This window comes from Lissotriton vulgaris, unplaced genomic scaffold, assembly GCF_964263255.1.
Source record: "Lissotriton vulgaris unplaced genomic scaffold, aLisVul1.2 SCAFFOLD_9328, whole genome shotgun sequence".
Classification (NCBI taxonomy): domain Eukaryota; kingdom Metazoa; phylum Chordata; class Amphibia; order Caudata; family Salamandridae; genus Lissotriton; species Lissotriton vulgaris.
Window position 1 is genome coordinate 11,964 of NW_028254166.1, and position 21,708 is coordinate 33,671.

Here is a 21,708-nt window from a genome sequence, read left to right on the forward strand (position 1 = left end):
TGGACATGAGGATCCCAAACAAGGCAATCGAACGTGAGCGACATCCAGGCCCACACCTAGACGACATGATTAGCTGTCTCACAGGCACAAGACGATTCTCAAAACTGGATCTATGCAAGGGGTATCACCAACTTGAACTAGACCCCCAGTCGCGGGATATCACGACGTTTTCCACCCACCTCGGACTATTTAGGTACAAACGTTTGAGCTCCGGGATCTCATCGGCTGCAAAAAATTTTCAAGAGACAATTCGTCAAATCATCAGGCCGGTCAAGAACAGCCTGAACTACAGTGATGATATCCTGGTGTTCGGCAAGTCAGACGAAGAACACGACATGGCCCTAAGAGAGGTATGCTCACACCTGGAAGAAGCAGGCCTAACGCTCAATGAAGAAAAATGCGAACTGGGGAGGAATGAGCTAGTGTTTTTCGGTCACATTTTTTCCAAAAATGGAATGCGGCCAGACCACAGCAAGGTAGAGACACTAGAAAAAGCAAAGAAGCCCACAGACGTGGCAGAAGTGAGATTGTTTCTCGGGCTAGCAAGTTACTGTGCACGCTACATTAAGGACTTCGCCACCGTCAGCGCGCCACTGAGAGAGCTGACGAAACAAGGACAAAACTTTAAGTGGACCAACGAGTGTGACAAAGAGTTTGAGGAGATAAGGAGGGCAGTGACAGCAATGGATCACTTGGCCTACTTCGACCCGAGACTATGTACTGAGCTGACAGTGAATGCCAGCCCCGTCGGGTTGGGAGCAATTCTAGCACAACATCAACCCGGGAGGGATTCCCCAAGACACATCGTCGCATCTGGGAGCAAGAGTCTGACAGAAGTTGAGAAAGGGTATTCTCAACCAGAGAAAGAGAGCATGGCAGTGGTATGGGCCTGTGAACACTTCCACATGTTCGTATACGGGAAGCCGTTCAAGATAGTAACGGGCCATCAGGCTTTGATAACAATATATGGCAACTGGAATGGAAAGATACCGCCAAGGATAGAGAGGTGAAGAATAAGGCTCATGGATTACAATTTTAAAATTATCCACAAGCCGGGAAAAGAGCAAAACCCAGCCGACTACGTGTCAAGGCACCCCCTACCACAGGACTCACAAGCGACCACAATGGCAGAAGAGTACCTGAATTTTGCAGTAAGACTGAGTACACCTGCGACAATAACAGCGAGTGAACTGAAACAAGAAACAAAACAGGATGACACCATGCAAGAGGCAATGAGGATCAACAGGGCGCAACGATGGAGACATGTGAACAGCAACATGTGCATAGGAAGAGGAATAGACAAAGAAGAACTGCTGACATTTAAATCAACTTGCAGTCACACAGTGGTAAGAGCACTCTGGATCTGGATAGCTGAGGCGGAGTTATAAATGCGTGACTTTGCATTTCAATGCAATGATGTGGAACAGCACACTGAAATGCCTCAGTCTAACGCCTGATGCGTAGTACTTCGCAAGGCTGACTCTAACCTTAGACCCCCCCCCCGCCGCTGACCCAACAGCTCCCTCATAAATAAATATTTGTTTTTAGATTTTATGTTTTTTTGTACCTCTTATTTTATTATAAAGGAGTGAGATGCTTTACGTTAGTGCATCTGTAACTAGGGGAGTTAGGCCCAGTGGGCCAGGTTCTGGCTGGGCCGTTTATAAATGTGTAGCAGGGAAGTTAGCCAGGACCTGTGTTGTTTTTGAGTCTTGAATTAGAGCTAGACCAAACTATTTTTTTTATTTGATCTTGTACTTTATACAGTATAAAGTACCAGATCAAATAAAAAAAAAAGTTTGGTCTAGCGCTAATTCAAGACGCAAAAACAACACAAGTCCTGGCCAACTTCCCTGCTACACATTTACGTTAGTGCAGGGCATATTACATGAATAGGTTCCAGAACATGGAATGCAGGCGGGGGAGTACGCATAGTTGAAGGATGAAGGAACGGTACTGTGTGCTCTCTGCTGCGAGTAGGAGTAAGAAGAAATAAATAAACCACGATTTACAAAGGTACGTGTGGAGTTTTTCGGATGAAAGGACGTAACAGGAGGCAGACCCACTCATGCACGACATGAAACAAATAGCTTTATTCATGTGTATTCGAATAACACACATCGCCACCTCCGGACATCCAACGGGAAACTACAACGCAACACAAAAAAATAACAGAAACAAAAACAAACTAAAATTCGCTATTGAGGCTGAGCCCACCTTCCCTCACGAACTACTTAACCAATCATTAAACCATTCAACAAAGCGCCACCCAATCATAAACAAGTCGCGCCTGGTGAGGTCAACCAATCAAAAGAGAAAAACAGAGTCGCATTCTCAACGTCTTGGAAGAGCGCGCGGAGTTGAACAAATTACGAGTTGGGGGTGGAGCATGGACGCGCAGTATTTACAAAACCTGAGCTCCCTGGTAACCTGAAATCAAACGAGCTGACGTCAGGCAGTAGTTGTATTTACGTCACTCCCCGACGCATTTTCTTTAGAGTAACCGCGTTCGCCATTTTGTAAATTTCTGGACAAAACGGTACCTACAATTTACAAATTAGGAAAAGCTTTATATACAAGAGTTACATTTTAAACTGTTGTGTTTTCAATGTAGTTTCATCAAATTACAATTTCGAATAGCGTGTGAAAATATTGCAAGGTGTGTGCGTCTATTTCAAAACTGCACAACTATTATGCCCTACAAATATAAACAATACTATGGCCGTAGTTGATTTGTGGACATGCACTAAAGGCCAGTAGGCAATTATAGTGGTCAACCCCCGCTCTCGTTCAAGATGGTCGCTAAGCTACCTCTTTTGGCGCCAAAACAGCTACTCCCTCTTCCATTTTGTTATTCAAAGTTAGGAGACTGCGCGAGCGCCGTTTTCCTCAGTCACAGCCCCGGGTCGAGGCAGGCAACGGGAGGGCGGGTTCGCAGGGTTATCTGGGGCACCGGAAGCGGAAGCTAAGCTTTGGTCCTAACACAGCGGCGGCAGAAGAAGGTGGTGGTTTGGGGGGGATACCATACCACACAACACCGAGCCCCGACCATGGACACTAAGAAGATGCGTGTAGCGGACCTGCGGACCGAACTGCAGCGGCGCGGACTTGATTCGCGCGGCCTCAAGGCAGAACTAGCCCAGCGACTGGACGAGGCGCTGGAGGCCGAAGGGGGACAATCGAAGAGTCCCCGACCACCGCGGGACGAAAAGAGTGAGGAGAGCCTTCAGGAGGAGGAAGAAGAGGAGGAATCGGAGGAGAAAAAAGAGGCAGAAAGCTTACGGAGTCCTCGGTTCCGAGGGAAGACTAGATCCTTGGCTAAGGTCCAGAGTGAGGAAGGCAGTGAAGAGCTAGAAGGCGAAGAAGATACAGGGAACAAGAGGACGAGGTCACGAAGGGCCAAAGAGGCGCCAATTCCAGTGACACAGGTGACCAAACCTGCGACTCCGATCAAAGAAGCGACCAGAACAGGCAGTCCGTCCAAAGACGCAACCAAGACAGTAACCCCTGGCCGTGGCAGAGATAGGGTGGCCACCCCAGGCCGTAGTAAAGGCGCTGATGTTAACGATGAAGATAGGACAGTGGAAGAACAACCTGGGTCCAAAAGACGACGATTGCGTGGAAGGGAGCAGCCAGCCACCCCTGTACACGGAAAAGCAAGCCCTGACAGTGAAGTGGAAGACAGCCCAGAGGACGAACCGGAGGCCAAGCGGCCCAGGTTACGAGGGAAAGAAAAAGCAGACATGCCGGTGCGTGTCCAGGGAGCCCTCGGCAAGGGCGATGAGCCGGAGGTTTCGGAAGAAGAGGGACCGGCCACCGGGTCCCGAGGACTGAGCAGAAAAGGGAAAGCAGGCTCTACAGCTCGTCGGAAAACCTCTCGAGGCAAGGAGGAGTTAGAGAGCTCGGAAGATGATGAAGATGTACCACGGCAAACTAGGGCATCCCGACTACGCGGGAAAGATCAGGTTGATGATGCAGACCATGGGAAGATTAAGCACGATAAGAGTGGCGAAGAAGAGATGGTAACTGAGGAAGAAGATGCGGAATCTAAGAACACTGGATCACGTGGTAAAACGAAAGGTCGGAAAGGCGGTGTTCAAGCACGCGGGGCCACAGAAAAGCCCAAAGATAAAAATGAGAATTTGGATGAGGAAGATGAAGAGCAAGGAACAAGACGATCTAGTCTCCGTGGCAAGCCAGCCTCATCGCGTGGAAAGTCTGGAAAATCTGAGGACAATTTGAGCGAAGCAAGTGAGGAGCAGGAGATGAAGAGCCCAAGGTTGAGGGGCAGAGTAGCTCGTGGCGGTAAGGAAGAGGTGGGTCCTACTGATGAGGTGGCTGGAGAAGTTAAAAGCCCACGGTTGCGTGGGAAGGCTGGAGTTCAACTCCATGAGAAGGAAGGTGGCGGGAGTACCAGTGAAGGGCTAGAGGAAGATTTAAAGAGCCCAAGGGCACGAATGACAACTGGACGAGCAAAGGCTGCAGCTTTGACTTCTGAAAAGGACACTGAAGAAATGGCGGATGGCTCAGTGGAAGAATTGAAGAGCCCACGGCTTCGTGGGAAAAAAGTAAAGGGCAAAGCTGATTTACTGGCTCGAGAGAAAGCAGAAGCACCTACACTGGATGAAGTTGAAACTGAGAGCACTGAAAAGGTTGAAACATTGGTAGATAAGAAGGCTGAAGCCATAATCCATAAAAATGTAGAAAAGGAGGATTCAGAAAAGGAAAGAGAAGCACCTCTGCCCCTTAAAAAGGGAGAGATTTTGATCCAGGAGCAGACTGAAAAGGAAAAGGCTGAGGCTCTCGCCAGTGAGAAGACGGCAAAAGAAAAGGCAAAGACCTTGGCCCGTGAGAAGGCGGAGAGAGAAAAGGCTGAGGCGCTGGCCCGCAAGAAGGCGGAGAAAGAAAAAGTTGAGGCGCTGGCCCGGGAGAAGGCTGAGAGGGAAAAAGCTGAGGCCCGGGAGAAGGCTGAGGCCCGGGAGAAGGCTGAGGTGCTGGCTCGGGAGAAGGCGGAAAGGGAAAAGGCTGAAGCGCTGGCCCGGGAGAAGGCTGAGAGGGAAAAAGCTGAGGCTCGGGAGAAGGCGGAGAGGGAAAAGGCTGAGGCCCGGGAGAAGGCTGCGAGGGAAAAAGCTGAGGCCCGGGAGAAGGCTGAGAGGGAAAAGGCTGAGGCCCGGGAGAAGGCTGAGAGGGAAAAGGCTGAGGCTCGGGAGAAGGCAGAGAGGGAAAAGGCTGAGGCTTTGGCACAGGAGAAGGCAGAGAGGGAAAAGGCTGAGGCGCTGGCCCGGGAGAAGGCTGAGCGAGAAAAGGCTGAGGCTCGGGAGAAGGCTGAGAGGGAAAAGGCTGAGGCTCGGGAGAAGGCTGAGAGGGAAAAGGCTGAGGCTCGGGAGAAGGCAGAGAGGGAAAAGGCTGAGGCATTGGCCCGGGAGAAGGCGGAGAGGGAAAAGGCTGAGGCGCTGGCCCGGGAGAAGGCGGAGAGGGAAAAGGCAGAGGCACTGGCCAGAGAGAAGGCGGAGAGAGAAAAGGCTGAGGTGCTTGCCAGGGAGAAGGCGGCGAGGGAAAAGGCTGAGGCGCTGGCCCGGGAGAAGGCGGAGAGGGAAAAGGCTGAGGCACTGGCCAGAGAGAAGGCGGAGAGAGAAAAGGCTGAGGCGCTTGCCAAGGAGAAGGCGGCGAGGGAAAAGGCTGAGGCGTTGGCCCGCGAGAAGGCAGCGAGGGAAAAGGCTGAGGCGCTGGCCCGTGAGAAGGCAGAGAGGGACAAGGCTGAGGCACTGGCCAGAGAGAAGGCGGAGAGAGAAAAGGCTGAGGCGCTGGCCAGGGAGAAGGCGGAGAGGGAAAAGGCTGAGGCGCTGGCCCGCGAGAAGGCGGAGAGGGAAAAGGCTGAGGCGCTGGCCCGCGAGAAGGCGGAGAGGGAAAAGGCTGAGGCGCTGGCCCGCGAGAAGGCGGAGAGGGAAAAGGCTGAGGCGCTGGCCCGCGAGAAGGCGGAGAGGGAAAAGGCTGAGGCGCTGGCCCGCGAGAAGGCGGAGAGGGAAAAGGCTGAGGCGCTGGCCCGCGAGAAGGCGGAGAGGGAAAAGGCTGAGGCGCTGGCCCGCGAGAAGGCAGCGAGGGAAAAGGCTGAGGCGCTGGCCCGTGAGAAGGCAGAGAGGGAAAAGGCTGAGGCACTGGCTAGAGAGAAGGCGGAGAGAGAAAAGGCTGAGGCGCTGGCTAGAGAGAAGGCGGCGAGGGAGAAGGCTGAGGCGCTGGCTCGGGAGAAGGCAGAGAGGGAAAAGGCTGAGGCGCTGGCCCGCGAGAAAGCAGAGAGGGAAAAGGCTGAGGCGCTGGCCCGCGAGAAAGCAGAGAGGGAAAAGGCTGAGGCGCTGGCCCGCGAGAAGGCAGAGAGGGAAAAGGCTGAGGCGCTGGCCCGCGAGAAGGCAGAGAGGGAAAAGGCTGAGGCGCTGGCCCGCGAGAAGGCGGAGAGGGAAAAGGCTGAGGCGCTGGCCCGCGAGAAGGCGGAGAGAGAAAAGGCTGAGGCGCTGGCCCGCGAGAAGGCGGCGAGGGAGAAGGCTGAGGCGCTGGCCCGCGAGAAGGCGGAGAGGGAGAAGGCTGAGGCGCTGGCCCGCGAGAAGGCGGCGAGGGAGAAGGCGGAGGCGTTGGCCCGCGAGAAGGCGGAAAGGGAAAAGGCGGAGGCGCTGGCCCGGGAGAAGGCAGAGAGAGAAAAGGCAGAGGCGCTGGCCCGCGAGAAGGCGGCAAGGGAAAAGGCGGAGGCGCTGGCCCGCGAGAAGGCGGAGAGGGAAAAGGCTGAGGCGCTGGCCCGCGAGAAGGCGGAGAGGGAAAAGGCTGAGGCGCTGGCCCGCGAGAAGGCGGAGAGGGAAAAGGCTGAGGCGCTGGCCCGCGAGAAGGCGGAGAGGGAAAAGGCTGAGGCTCTAGCTCGGGAGAAGGCAGAGAGGGAAAAGGCTGAGGCGCTGGCCCGCGAGAAGGCGGAGAGGGAAAAGGCTGAGGCGCTGGCCCGCGAGAAGGCGGAGAGGGAAAAGGCTGAGGCGCTGGCCCGCGAGAAGGCGGAGAGGGAAAAGGCTGAGGCGCTGGCCCGCGAGAAGGCGGAGAGGGAAAAGGCTGAGGCTCTAGCTCGTGAGAAGGCGGAGAGGGAAAAGGCTGAGGCTCTAGCCCGGGAGAAGGCAGCGAGGGAAAAGGCTGAGGCGCTGGCCCGCGAGAAGGCGGAGAGGGAAAAGGCTGAGGCGCTGGCCCGCGAGAAGGCGGAGAGGGAAAAGGCTGAGGCTCTAGCTCGTGAGAAGGCGGAGAGGGAAAAGGCTGAGGCTCTAGCTCGTGAGAAGGCGGAGAGGGAAAAGGCTGAGGCTCTAGCTCGTGAGAAGGCGGAGAGGGAAAAAGCGGAGGCGCTGGCCCGCGAAAAGGCGGAGAGGGAAAAGGCTGAGGCTCTAGCTCGTGAGAAGGCGGAGAGGGCGAAGGCTGAGGCGCTAGCCCGTGAGAAGGCTGAGGCGCTGGCCCGCGAGAAGGCAGAGAGGGAAAAGGCTGAGGCGCTGGCCCGCGAGAAGGCAGAGAGGGAAAAGGCTGAGGCGCTGGCCCGCGAGAAGGCGGAGAGGGAAAAGGCTGAGGCTCTAGCTCGTGAGAAGGCGGAGAGGGAAAAGGCTGAGGCGCTGGCCCGCGAGAAGGCTGAGAGGGAAAAGGCTGAGGCGCTGGCCCGCGAGAAGGCTGAGAGGGAAAAGGCTGAGGTGCTGGCCCGCGAGAAGGCTGAGAGGGAAAAGGCTGAGGCGCTAGCCCGCGAGAAGGCTGAGAGGGAAAAGGCTGAGGCGTTGGCCCGTGAGAAGGCGGAGAGGGAAAAGGTTGAGGCGCTGGCCCGGGAGAAGGCGGCGAGGGAGAAGGCTGAGGCGCTGGCTCGGGAGAAGGCGGAGAGGGAAAAGGCAGAGGCGCTGGCTCGGGAGAAGACGGAGAGGGAAAAGGCAGAGGCGCTGGCTCGGGAGAAGACGGAGAGAGAAAAGGCAGAGGCGATAGCCCTGGAGAGGGTGGCGAGAGAGAAGGCTGAGGCGCTGGCCCGCGAGAAGGCTGAGGCGCTGGCCCGCGAGAAGGCTGAGGCGCTGGCCCGCGAGAAGGCTGAGACGCTGGCCCGCGAGAAGGCTGAGACGCTGGCCCGCGAGAAGGCTGAGACGCTGGCCCGCGAGAAGGCTGAGACGCTGGCCCGCGAGAAGGCTGAGACGCTGGCCCGCGAGAAGGCGGAGAGAGAAAAGGCTGAGGCGCTGGCCCGCGAGAAGGCGGAGAGGGAAAAGGCGGAGGCGCTGGCCCAAGAGAAGGCAGAAAAAGAGAAGGCAGAGTCCATTGCCCGCGAGAAGGCGGAGTCCCTGGGGAAGGCAGAGAGAGAGAAGGTGGCGGTCCTGGCCCGCGAGAAGGCAGAGGACGTGGCTTGTGAAAAAGAAAAACCTGGGCTTCCCCAAGCCACTCCCTTTGACAAGGAGAAGACTGAGGCTTTAGTGCCTGAGAAGAAAACTGAGACCATGGCCTCTGAGGAAAAGAGGGCAGAAGCCTTGGTACCAGAGAAGAAACTAAAGTGTGTTTTGGAAGAGGCTAGCGAAGCTATGCTGAAAGAGAAAGCGCGCACCAAGGACTGTGACCAGGTCAGAGAGAAGAGTATTGCTCCAGAAGAGCAGAGGGTACCAGAAGGTCCACCACCTATAGTCCGCCCAGAGAGTGCCCCAAATCCACAGACACCTTGCAGCCTAGGAATGGAAGAAATGAAGCACGAAGGAATTGGACTGAAGGAGTCAGAGACTGGGCAAGATGGCGTGAATGGGCGACGTAAGCGGACCTGGGAAGAGATGGAGCCAGAGGCTGGACCCAGTGAGGATGGGCAGAGTGGCGATGAAGCACAAGATGACGATAAGGAGGGCACGGAGGAAGACTTGGGTATGTACAGTTTTCCATATAAACAGCCTTTGCTTATAAGCTTACATTTTAACGAAGTCCACTAAATATTTCCTGTTAACACACCTGGAGCATGTCTAAAATGAGCATCACAGAATTCAGACCAAGTAATTGATTGTTCAGGTCCTTGGAAAAACCTGCACTCAATCCGTACATCACAGTATGAAGAACTAATATACCGTATGCATAAATGGGTCTACTCCCACATAAACTTGCCAACCTATTGCACCAAAGCCTCCTTCTGAAAAACATGAATTGGTTGTGTTTCAGTATGCTGCCCGATGACCCATTCCACTGTCAACCCCAGTGGATTTGCATACATTTTGCACCCACCTAATATGTTCATTTTTGTGACCAGGAAGGGGTGGTGATTACTTTGTATCAAAGAAAGTATTGAATTGACTTTCAAGGATCCTTTAAAGTGAGATGGCCACTATGTTGCTGATTTGTATTACAGGCACAGACGATGATCCCAGGAGTGAGCGTTCTGACGCTGCTAGCTCTGACGACCAGCGACGTGGGGTGAAGAGGCCACGTGAAGACCACGGTCGCACTTATCACGAGTACAAAGAGGAGGCATACTACAGCCGGTAAGAGTAGTCTCTATTTAAATCTCACACTACGGAATTCATATTCTTTTGTTGCCCTCTACTTTTGCCATGTTTGCCTTTCGTTCTAGTTTTGGTTCCCACACTCTTTTGTATTTTTCTTTTTTTACTCCAAGCCACCTTCAGGGGTCCCTACTTAACATACTTCCCAGCTCTTCTCCTGTTAAACTGTTCACCCCCTCAGCAAGCCAGTAGGTAATAAAGTGGCATACTTGCATCTTTTGATGTAACAGTTCTTTTGTGAAGGCGTATTGTAGGATGTAAAATGGCAGTTGGTGCACTAAACAAGCATTAATTACCAATAACTTAATGCTGTAGGTGTTTCAGGCGGCAACTATTTAGGCATGTTAGATCTTCCACTGGAGGGTGGTGCGCAGGAACGATGGGATGAACTGGGAATTTAGTAGGTGGTGGTGCCATGTTTATTGGCGTCATAAACCCATGATGGTGAAGTGTTTAAGATGGGTTGCAGAGATTTTTCCCCCCAATGTTTTCTTTTTAGTTTTTTTCCAGTATGATGTTAAGACTAACAGTTTGTGTGAATGTTGACCGCAGAATAACAATTATCGAAGAACGGGGGTGTTAATCATTTGAGTTTTTATGTGTATTGATGCTCTTACAATGGTGCGATTTTTAGTATGCTACATGGCTGTATAATTGCATTTTCTTGAACTTGGAAATTGAACAAGCTATTAGTTAGCTGTGCTTTCTCTCCATGTAGATCAAGATCCCCGGTGCCAGAGGAAGAAGAGGAAGCTCCTGTGGATGAGGCTCTTGTGTGCCTGGACACATGTATGTTTATTTACGACAGCTTCACATTTTTGTGGATTCTTTCCCTGGTTTCTGGTATCATGACAGAGGCATATCCATTTCTATCAATGTCAACAATTTACATAAAAATGGTTTGATCTTCATTTTCTTTGTGTTTAAATTAAGTTTTTCTCGTGAAAATTCTTTGACAGTATGCACACAGGTGTTTGCCTGATCAGACTAGTTTCAGGGTTACTGGAAAATTGCTTCCTTTGTCTACACAGTTTACTGGTACCATGGCTTTCTTTACCCGCAACACTGAATAACGGGGCCATCAAAAACCTTTGTAATATTGTGAGGTTATAATGGAACTAGATATGAGAGTTGTCTTAAGTTCTTCTGTGTTTCGGGTGGAGTATTTCTTTTTTCTCAAGATAAATTAAATAGAATTGTCTAATTCCAGATACCACTGATCTTCACTTTAAAGTAAACAAAGACCGGTATGGGGGCCAGCCTCTCTTCTCGGACCGTTTCCCTGCACTCTGGTGCGGTGCCAGATGTACCTTTGGTGTGTCCAAGGGTCGAGTCTGCTTTGAGGCAAAGGTAAATAAAAGTTCTTTTTTTTCGGGGGGGGGGGGTATTTGGAATGAGGAGGTAGTGCAATTTATTTTCAAACACTTACTCTGTTATATAGCTTTTTTAATTGTTTGAGCACAGAGCTCTACTACAGTGAGTTCTGAACATAGCAATCTAACACATGCTTTGGTTCTAATATTTGAGGCTGTAAAGCCCAAAACCTTTGCCTTCCGCTTGTGATACACGCATATACACCCTTTCTTGGTTCAATTTTGGTGCCGATGCCTTTTTTTTTTAGCAACTTGGGTGACTAAATGAACAGGAAGGTCTTAGTAATGTTGAGAAATTGGTCTGTTAAAAAAAAAAAACGGTCCAACCTAGATTAATTTGCCATTCAGTTTCTATTTTCTGATCTCAGAGCAATGTTTATACTCGATATGCTTTTCCTTTATTATACAGTGCCGTCATAACTAAAAATAATCTCTTGTGGTATACAGTGGACCAGTGAAAGTTGCATGTGAACAGCAGCGAGGATTTGACTTGACATTTTGGCAGATTATTCGACCTTGATGATTCTTGTTTTTTATTATCTTTTGCAGGTCGTGCAAAATCTCCCTCTTCCGGAAAACTGCAGCGAGGTGCCTCTGCTCCGTGTGGGCTGGTCTGTGGATCGTTCATCTTCACAACTGGGTAAATACTCCTATATTTTCTCTTTGGGTGGCAGTATTTGATTAGATCCCATAATTACGTCCCACTGTCTTACAGGGGAAGATGCCTTCTCATACGGCTTTGATGGGAGAGGTCTGAAGGTTACTGGAGGTGAATTTGAGGCATACGGGCAATCGTTTGGTGAGAATGATGTCATCGGCTGCTTTGCTGTAAGTAGGGTTACAAAAAGGTCTGACCTGGCTAAAGAAGGTGGGGGGCGGGGATAAAAGTGAGTGCCAATCTGAAAGGTGTGAGGGCAGAAAGGGCACAAAGTATAGATTTGCAGAGGGTGATCCGTTGAGCTGTATCATGGGAAACATTGTGGGATATTTGGTGTGGCTAGGTCTAAATAAAATGAAAATAGGTTCTACAGGACTCTAAATGAGTGGTGGGTCTTCATGACAAAAATAACTCTGGTGCCTAGAAAATTAACTAATGAATTAGAAAAGTAGCCTCAGTGATTCCCACAGCTGTATTTTTACATCAGTTTGTAGTAGATTTATTGTCCGTGTTTGGTGGTTATTCTGGGTTTTATCCTTGCTAAAGTTGGTGTCATGCTTTTTTGATGCTTCTTCATCTTGTGACTTCTGTGGACAACCACTGAATCACTAAGCAATTTCTACTTTTTGAACCTAAAAAAGGACGCACAAGTACATCCCAAACAAAATATATATTTGATCTAATTGGCAAACTAAACAGTCAAGGACTCCCTGAGTAGGCAGTGCGGAAGCCCAGGGGTTAAGAACTACTGCGTCCTGTGAACAGTTCCTTAACCTATTCATTTTGAGTGCTATCTCTGGGTAGCCAGGATCTTCCTAACTGTTCCTGGTGAGCTTTCTGTGACTAAGACATTACATTCCCAACATTGATCTGTTGCAAAATGATGTGAGAGTTAAGTTTACTGTTGTAGTTATGTTAATATTATTTTGTGATTGACTGCATTTGCTGCAGTTTGTCCCTTTCTGTACTAGATTCAGACCTAGAGGCTGTTGTCTGCAGTGTCACGTTTTTATTGTTATCCTGTGTATTTTCCTTATCCATAAGGGAATCTAGCTTCAACAGGTATACTTGGAGTTCTGATGCTGGTTAGTAAGAGGTGGGAGAATGGCTGACTTGTCCTGTCCTCCGTATTTACTCTTCTCTCACTCCTTGCAGGACTTCAAGAATGACGTGGTGGAACTCTCCTTCTCTAAAAACGGATGTCCCTTGGGCATTGCTTTCCAAGTCAGCCTGTCGACTCTAGGAGAACGGCCACTATTGCCACACGTACTTTGCAAAAACTGCATTGTGGAGTTAAATTTTGGCCAGAAGGAGAAGTCCTATTTTGCAACTACAGAAGGCTTTGCCTTACTCCACAATGTCCCACTGGAGGATCGTGTGCGCTCTCCTATGCCTCCGAAAACTGTGGAGGATTGTGAGGTAATGGCGCCCATCGAGTAGAAGTTTGAAGTCTCTATCTTGGTTGGAAAGCTTCAGCTTTGTTAGAGAAAGTTGCCTTCGTGGGAGATGCGAGTCTGCTGTATGAACAGTATCTTCAGTAAAGCAATTGAAGTAATCTTTCAAGCAAGCGCCTGGGATTTAAAAAAAAATAACTATTATATAGAACATTGCTGATGCCCACTGAATTTTTACAGATTGAGTCTATATATCTGAAAATAACAAAGGTGTATTAAAATGGGTTTTTGTTCTCATCATGTAGAGAATCTTAACAGATCCTACTAGGTGAACTTGCTCATTCAACAAGTGACTGTTTTAGTGAGCACTTTTATACATGCTAAACGTTGTGATTGTCTTAAATGTGTAATAGAATTAACATAAAATGAATACACATTTAATTTAAATGACTTTTAAAGTAACGTTATTCTGTTTTAAAACTTTAATAATTAGATTAATTTTTAGACTGAAAAAGTACTTAAATATTTGCGTTTGGACTAAAAGTACATACCAACTTACCTGTGAAGTAAAGGCACCCACGATGTAAATTACCTTGATGCAATGGTTATCCTGATGCACTTACAGCAATGTAGTAATTCCAGATGTAAAAGTATGCAAAGCAGCAACAGATTTTCGGGTGAGAAGTTTAATTTGTTTGCGTAGTAGCTATTTGGAACATAGTGGTGGCCCAGCAAGTGTATCCTGGTGCAATTACTCCTGTCCAGTTTCCTAGTGGATTTGAGTGGATGGGTGAAAGTGAGTTGTATTTTCCTATGGGTGCATTGTAATTCATTACGTAGCTTACTGTCTAGTTGTTGGCTTCGCTCATGCAAACTTTAAGCAGGTGTCTAGTATGATGCACTCTATTGTGGAAATCAAAAAAGTCCTCAAGAATAGGTGTATGGGTTTGGAGGGTGGGGTTGGGTGAAGTGGTGGGATTCCTTATACCCATATCCATGTAATGCCTCTATAGAATTCCCTTCTCAAAGGAATTGGTCTTCTTTATCTGGGTAGCTGGGGAATGAAGTTTGGTAGACAATGAAAGCACATGTTTTTCAATGGTACTTGTCTGCTTAAAAATGAAATGTCTTTCCATGGCCCACATAATGTATGGTATTTTGCTCAGGTATGTACTCTTATCTCCTTGCAGGTGCTATTAATGGTCGGCCTCCCAGGTGCAGGAAAGAGCCATTGGGTTCAGAAGCACACTCTTGAGAATCCAGAGAAGCGTTACAACGTCCTGGGTGCGGACGGGCTCTTGAAGCAGATGAGGGTAAGTAAAAACCCTTGCTTTGCAAGTCTTGTCATCTTTGCTTATTGGGGCTAACTGACGAGCTTAAATGCCAGATTCAGTTGATTTGCATGTAGTCTTTGCTCTTGCTTAGATTTGAGGTCAGGATCTATGAACATCAGTCTCATGTGGGGGTTCTGTTCTGAGCTGCACTACATATTGGGTTTGTCTGTCAGCTTTATGGCACTATGGCTTGTCCTGCCATCACACAGGCCATTCTCGGTCTTTCTGTGATACCAAAGAAATGTATTTGCCTACCTGTATTGCAGGGAGGGCATACGTAGCTCTTAGCTGACGCAGGAATTGAAAGCACTAATACCAAGGGCACCCCCGGTCTATTCACTTAATGCTGGTCCTCTGAATGCTGGGAGGCCCCTACTCTTCTTATCCTCATGTGTTACTTATCATGCAATCAGCGGTGTTGCCAATCTTTTTCCTTTTCTATTAGATGCAGGGACCTGAAGTCGGAGAAATCGATTCTCATCGTCTGGATACATTAATCAAACAAGCTACTCGGTGCCTGATTCGGCTTGTCCCTGTGGCTTCCAAAAGGAAAAGGAACTTTATCCTGGATCAGGTATACAACATTTTAGCCAATTATGGCGCTCAAGGCTGAGTTCTGACTTTTTCTCTTCAGTATTTGAACGTGTAGTCCCTAGTTTGTCTGATGGCCTGAATGTTTTTAAAAGCTTTTGTGCAGAAGTTACAGCGGCCTTGGACCTGAAAGGCAGATTAGACTCAAGAGATGTGTACTAAAGTGAGCTTGGATTTCCCCTGCTGTGTGAAGGTGTAGTTCTGATTGCAAAAAGACTACAACTATATGGCTAGAACAGATACTTAACATGAGATGATTTTGAGGCACTTGCTTCCCAAGTGTCTAGTGTGAATTATGACAGCCTTAATACTCCAGTCTCAAAGATCGTCGGCCAGACAAATTCAATTCCTAGGTCTTTAAATTTAACTATTTAGTTGCTGTCCAAGTTTTCTCACACAGGAATGGGCTTGGTGGTGTGAAAGTGTGGTGTTCAATGACATGTGTGGCTTTAGATACACAGGCTCTGTATTTTGCTGCCATCTAGTGTTTGGTTCGGAGATGTACAGCTTGTTTTTCTTCGAAGAAGTCGTTCGAGTGACGAGATAGAGGGACTCCTCTGTAATGCTGCACATGGGCACCTACCACTTTTGAGATTTTCTCTCCACCGTCTGGTTTAGACTTGTGTGCCTCTCCATGTTCAACTCGTTCGGTAAATAACTCCTCTTCAAACGAGTTCCACGCCCTTCTTCTCAGATGGGCTATAGAACCAGTTCCCCTTCATCTAAAAGGCCCTGTACTTTCTCATACCAAAGGATGCTGGATCGCTCGGACCAATACTAGATCTCTAACCTCTCGTCTACTACGTTCTATCAGAACACTTTCACATGGTCACACTACGAGAAGTCATTACACTTCTATCTCATCGCAAATGCCTCGGGTTTGTCATAGCAGGAAAACACTACCAATTCAAAGTTTTCCCCTTCCGTGTCCCTACCGCAATATGGGTTTTTAGAAAGTGACCAGCAGTAGTAGCAGCACACCTACGTCAGCAAAACATTCATGTATTCTTGTACTTGGATGATTGGCTAATCAAACCCAACACCCATCTGCAGTGTCAACAACACATATAGATAATAGACATGCTACACAACTTGGGGTTTGCCACCAGTGCCCCCAAGTCTCCCCTTCAGCCTCTACAAATTTCAACCATATTTAGGAGCAATCCTCAACACAGTTTGTTTTGGATTAGCCTACCCAAATCCCACTCAGATACTGAACTTTCAGACACTTCTACATACATTTCAGAGAACGTTTTCTCACAGTTCTGTTATGCGTCTACTAGGTATGATGGCATCTTGCATTGTCGTAGTTCCCAACGCAAGACTAAAAATGTGCCCACTACAGCAATCTTTCTCATCAGTGGTTTCAGTCACAGGGTCACCTCCAGGATCTAGTGTTGATAGACTGCCAAACTCATCGTTCTCTACAATGATGGAACACCAACAATTTACTGAAATGGTGGCCATTTCTGGACACTACACACTCGATTGCGATGGGTTGGGGTGCATATCTCCAAATCATACTATACAAGGTCTCTGGGATGCCAAACCTCAGTCCTTATAAATCTAGTTGGAACGTACAGCAGTATTCCTTGCATGTACTGAAAGCCTTCCTTCCCCATTTGTCTCACACGGTTGTCCTAGTCCTGACTGACAATACAACAGCCATGTACTATCTATAACCGGCATTTGCATAGCCAGTAGGTCTCACCTTTGGTACCTTTATAAGTGTTTAGCCAAAGCTATAGGCTTTGTCAATGTCTTTAAGCTATGTTTCAGAGCAGTGTGGGTGCTGTGCGGCATGTTGAAAAGTTATAATAAGAGTATAAGCATTTTGCTATCTTATATATAACCAAGAAAAAATATGTACAACTGAACGACCCAATTAAAGAAAGAATTAACATACAAAATGCATATATATTTTTTTGTCCTTGCAATTTCTTCCTGCCTGTTCTAATGCTTGTTTGTTATTTTTTTGGGGGGGGGGGGGGGCGACATAAATAGGAGAGTGGGGGGCATAAGTAGGAGAGTGGAGGTTGAGAAATAGTACCTGAATTGCAACATGAGCAGTGGACGGACACTAGGGGAGATCCAACATATGCCAGATTCCGAGGGCTGACTGAGGTGGTGGTGTGCTGGTGCAGAGATGATACTCGGGTGATGCAAATTGATTCTCAAGTGGTGCTGAGTGATGCTGAGGTTTTGGTGTGTATGTGAGGCACAGGTGATGCTGAGTGACACTGAGATGGTCCTGAGTGATGTTGTGGTGCTAAGTCATGCTTTGGTGCTGAGTCCTGCTGAGGTGGCGGTGCTGCACTGGTGCTCAGGTGGTGCTGAGCTAGTTCTCAGGTGGTGGTGAGTTGGTGCTGTGATGCTGCGCTGATTTTGGAGTGGTGCTCTATTGGTGCTGACATGCTGCTGAGGTGGGGCTGTGCTGATGCTCAGTTGGTGCTGCACTGGTGGTGGTGCACTGACGAGGAGCTATGCTAATACTGAGATGGTGCTACTGTAATGCTCAAGCAGTGCTGCATTGGTGCGAAGGTGTTTCTGAGTGATGCTGTGGTGGCAATGAGTGATGTGAGAATATCGTGACGTTTAGGGCCCTGACCAAAAGAAGACAGCACTGGCATTGAGCTGTTACAACAGTTACTTCTTTCTCTCACTGAGAAAATGCTGCGTAAGTAGAGATTGACAGAAAAAAGAGGCTGGAGGTGGGTGTGTGAGTTTAATGTGCAAGTATGTGTGTACAAGTGAAATTAAAGGTCAAAGGGTGTGTCATGTCACTTCCGCTCCCCTGGCATTTTGATGAATTGACTTTCATGTTCAGCTTTTGTGACAGAGCTCCTCAAACAAATTTAAGCCCCTGCACTTAAAAAAACAAGCATTTACAATGCAATGGTTTCGCCTTTTGAAAAGTTTGAGCTATTGGCATTGTAAATGACAAATTGTATTTATGTGTTGGTTTTGAAAACAGATAAATAAATGGCATTGTCATTTACAATACCAATAGTTTAATCTTTGGCAAATGCCACACACACACGCAGACCCACCCACACACAGAGCGAGCCACACGCAGAGCGAGCCACACACACCCACCCAGAGCCACACACACCCACCCAGAGCCACACACACCCACCCAGAGCCACACACACCCACCCAGAGCCGCACACACCCACCCAGAGCCGCACACACCCACCCAGAGCCGCACACACCCACCCAGAGCCGCACACACCCACACAGAGCCGCACACACCCACCCAGAGCCACACACACCCACCCAGAGCCACACACACCCACCCAGAGCCACACACACCCACCCAGAGCCGCACACACCCACCCAGAGCCGCACACACCCACCCAGAGCCGCACACACCCACCCAGAGCCGCACACACCCACCCAGAGCCGCACACACCCACCCAGAGCCGCACACACCCACCCAGAGCCGCACACACCCACCCAGAGCCACACACACCCACCCAAAGCCACACACACACTCAGGAGAGCAAGCATAGCGAGGGGGCAGGGAAGCAAGCACAGCGAGGGGGCAGGGGAGCAAGCACAGCCAGGTGGCAGGGAAGCAAGCACAGCCAGGTGGCAGGGAAGCAAGCACAGCCAGGTGGCAGGGTAGCAAGCACAGCCAGGGGGCATGGAAGCAAGCACAGCTGTGCACGAGGGCCGCCCTTGGTCCCAGACCCCCTGGCGCAGGGGTGGCAATGCCAGCACTTGACTGGCTCCTGCCTGCAGCTTCCGCGGCAGTGCCCAGCTCGCACCCCCAATTCACCAGGACGTCTTTCTAGCTGTCGAAATAAGTCAACTTAACATCCCAAGAAACATGACTGATGAACAGCAGCCGGTGAGCTGCATGCTGCCAGAGTCCGAACCCCTTGAGTGTAACTCAGCCTTTCATCGTCCAAGGGGCGATAACATGAGTAACGCTGACTGGCAATAGCAAACATAATTTAAGCGCCAGGAGAAATACGAGGCCCGGACTCCGGAAGTGCTCCACATTAACATTATGTGTGGTTGTTTACCAAAAGGACACATTTCATTTGCTCAGTGACTAAACCCACGCAACCAACTCTTCCTGCGGTACGAGCGGAAGCACGTCATTGGGTGCCTGTCCGTGCCATAGGTGCGCGGGCAGAGGTCAACACTCTCCCAAAGTTTGTTCCGCTGCAGCAGGGGCAACAGCTTTCACCACCAAACAATAACCCAGAGATTAGTGAGCTCTATACAAATCCAAATATAATACACCACAAGGAGAAAGTAAAAGCCAAGTGGCCAGTGTAATCTCTCACAGTTACCTACACCCCCACACAGCCCAAACTTGGTTCTAGATAGAGCATCCCTTGTTTAAGAGAATAATGCAATGTACTCTCCGTAAAGAAATCGGTTTGTTTCTTGGTGCTGAGGCAATATTGTATCCAAAAAGGGCTACTAGGGCTTTCATTTGTGGTCTGTTGGGAGAATAGGAAGGCCTCTCAGTGTGGGTGGGTTTCAATTTTTGTCAACTGCAGAGCTCTGTGCTCCATTCAGTGGTCTGCTGTGTTTTTTTTATTTATTTACCTGTGCTTCACCAGTTTTTGAGGTGGTGCATGAAGCAATCTACCAGTACGGTCCAGAATTATCGTTGCAAAAGCTTTCACTAGTGAGAAATAAAATGGAGGAGTGAGGATGTAGGGATGATGAAGGCAAATCAAAAGGCACAGAAAGGATGGAGAGATACCAAAGTAACCAGCGAAAGGAGAGCACAGAAGGGCGAGAGAAGGTTGAACAGGTATGAGAAAACGCTACTAAGGAGAGTGAACCAAATGGGGAAATGACAGGTGAAAAGAGAATGAAAGGAAGAGAAGAAAAAAGCAATGGGGGAAAAGCAGACAGAAGAGTGTATGAGAGCCTATTATGAAAGTAAGGTGGATGAGAAAAGAGGACAGAGGAGTGTGAGCAAGGAGAGTAAGAGCAAGAAAAGCGAACAGAGAGGAAGAAAAGCACAAAGAGTGGGGAGAGATAGACCGGCTGCACTACACACAGCGGATGCATGTGCCTCACTTAACAGTTAGTATATCTGCCTGTTCGTATTAAGAAAGAGATACACATCGGTAATGTTCATTTCAATGCTTTGTTTTTACCTCGGCCAAGTGAAAGAAGCAAATATAATACCAGGGCGCACCTGAACATTGCTTATGTTGGCATTACTCAGGTATATGAAGTTGCACTCTTCTACCATTTGCCAAGGTTTGCGCCATACTCTTGTACTGCTAGAAAACATTACCTACACTTCCTTATACTACTTCTTTATCAACGGGGTTACTAGAGTTTTAGAGGAAAACACCAGAGTGCAGGCCGTGATGGTTTGATTTTTTTTTTTTGCTTTTCCGGCTTGAAAACTTCTTGCATGTAGTCTTCTTGTAGGGAAGAAACTCCGTTAGTGGAATGGGTCTAAAACTAAGATCAAAACATCAAAAGTGGGCTCGGCACGCGTATACATGGGACAATTCACTCAAAGACATGGATGGGTGAGTGAGCGAAGTTCGCGGAAATCATAAACATTTGCCCCACCCGGAAGTACACTGCACGTGAGATTATTTCCCTCCACCAACCAAGGCACTGTACCAAACTAAAAGCTCTGAATCACTTGCGCCACTGAATCGGCAGCTCAAAGTTGCGCTCACCTGCATGGTTTCCTCCTCGCGCATCGCTGGGACAGACAGGGGAGTAGGCGGGCAGTACAACGCGCCGACGGAAGCCCACAGGAGACCACCTCCTGGGTACAATGTTGGATTCAGCGCGCGCGGCCTATGGAGAATGCGCGCAACTGTGACACCTCTGCTGCCCTTCAGCACCGCCCCTGTGTTCCCGCGCGAGTGTAAGGATCGAATTTAGCCCCCCGCCTCCTCCCCGCAGACAGCACCTTGGTCCGCTCGCGCTCAAGAGTATTGTAATAACCAGGTCAATTTGCGATTCGGGGGCGTGTTTTTCGCCCTCTCCCCTTTCCATTGGCTGGAAGGTAAAATTCCAGCCAATGGGAAGAGGAGAGGGCGGGACGTAAAAAAAGACCCAGAAACTCCCCCGAATCGCGTCAAGGCGGGCCCTGAACTGAGTGACGCTCCTCTCCTTCAATGGCTGACCAGCATTTACGAGGCCAGCCAATGGAGAAGAGGGGCGTGTTCAGGCCCCCATACTACACGCAAGATTTCGGCTCCGCCCACAGCTTACGCAGTGCGACGGTAGCCGAAACCTAATAAATACAAATTAAGCACTAGATGCGATCTATGAAATTCCCTGGAGTAGATGCAGTTGTCACACACTTAAGCTGCAAACCATCCACCTACAGAACACATCCCCTCCATCATCTTTTGTTAGAAGGAACAATACTGCCACACGCTCTTTGGTTGAACAGCAGGAGGGAATTTTTGGACTGTTGGAGATCCATGGTGATGCTCGCGCCTTAACGGACCGGATAGCTGAACCAGCATCGCTTTACATCCTCAGGCAGAGTCCCTCTCATGAGTATTCGACTGACAAGGCTGAATGTCCGTGGCTTACAGAACAAAACATTAACTGATTGCTGTACAATAAAGGGGGTCATAAATTTACAGAAGGGTCAGGGGTAGGGCAGTTGGAAGGCGCTGAACGGGGAGGGGTTCTGGGAAAGAAAGAACACGGAGGGCGAGAGAGAAAATGCACTGTTAAGTCGTTTTCTGCATGTGCAGCTATTGCGTGTTTCCTGAATTTGTTTGTTCGCCGAGAATGGTAGAGGGAACTCGAGAGAGGGGCTGGAGGAGCATGGTTCAGGCACTGTAAGGCTTAATGAGCCATTACAAAAGCCAGATGGCTCCTGCGCAC

The 21,708-nt window shown here is 49.3% G+C and overlaps 1 protein-coding gene across 1 annotated transcript in view; it reads left to right on the forward strand.

The window, feature by feature from the left end:
• Positions 1-2,881: 2,881 nt before the first annotated feature.
• The window catches only part of LOC147659656 (uncharacterized), a 47,643-nt gene continuing 28,816 nt past the window's right edge, over positions 2,882-21,708 (forward strand). Inside the window, exons 1-9 of the mRNA XM_086951573.1 lie at positions 2,882-8,883; positions 9,359-9,491; positions 10,231-10,301; positions 10,723-10,862; positions 11,435-11,525; positions 11,601-11,713; positions 12,699-12,962; positions 14,128-14,250; positions 14,717-14,845. Coding sequence (XP_086807699.1) covers positions 3,051-8,883; positions 9,359-9,491; positions 10,231-10,301; positions 10,723-10,862; positions 11,435-11,525; positions 11,601-11,713; positions 12,699-12,962; positions 14,128-14,250; positions 14,717-14,845 — 6,897 coding nt within the window. The 5' untranslated portion in view covers positions 2,882-3,050. The remainder of the gene's footprint in view (positions 8,884-9,358; positions 9,492-10,230; positions 10,302-10,722; positions 10,863-11,434; positions 11,526-11,600; positions 11,714-12,698; positions 12,963-14,127; positions 14,251-14,716; positions 14,846-21,708) is intronic.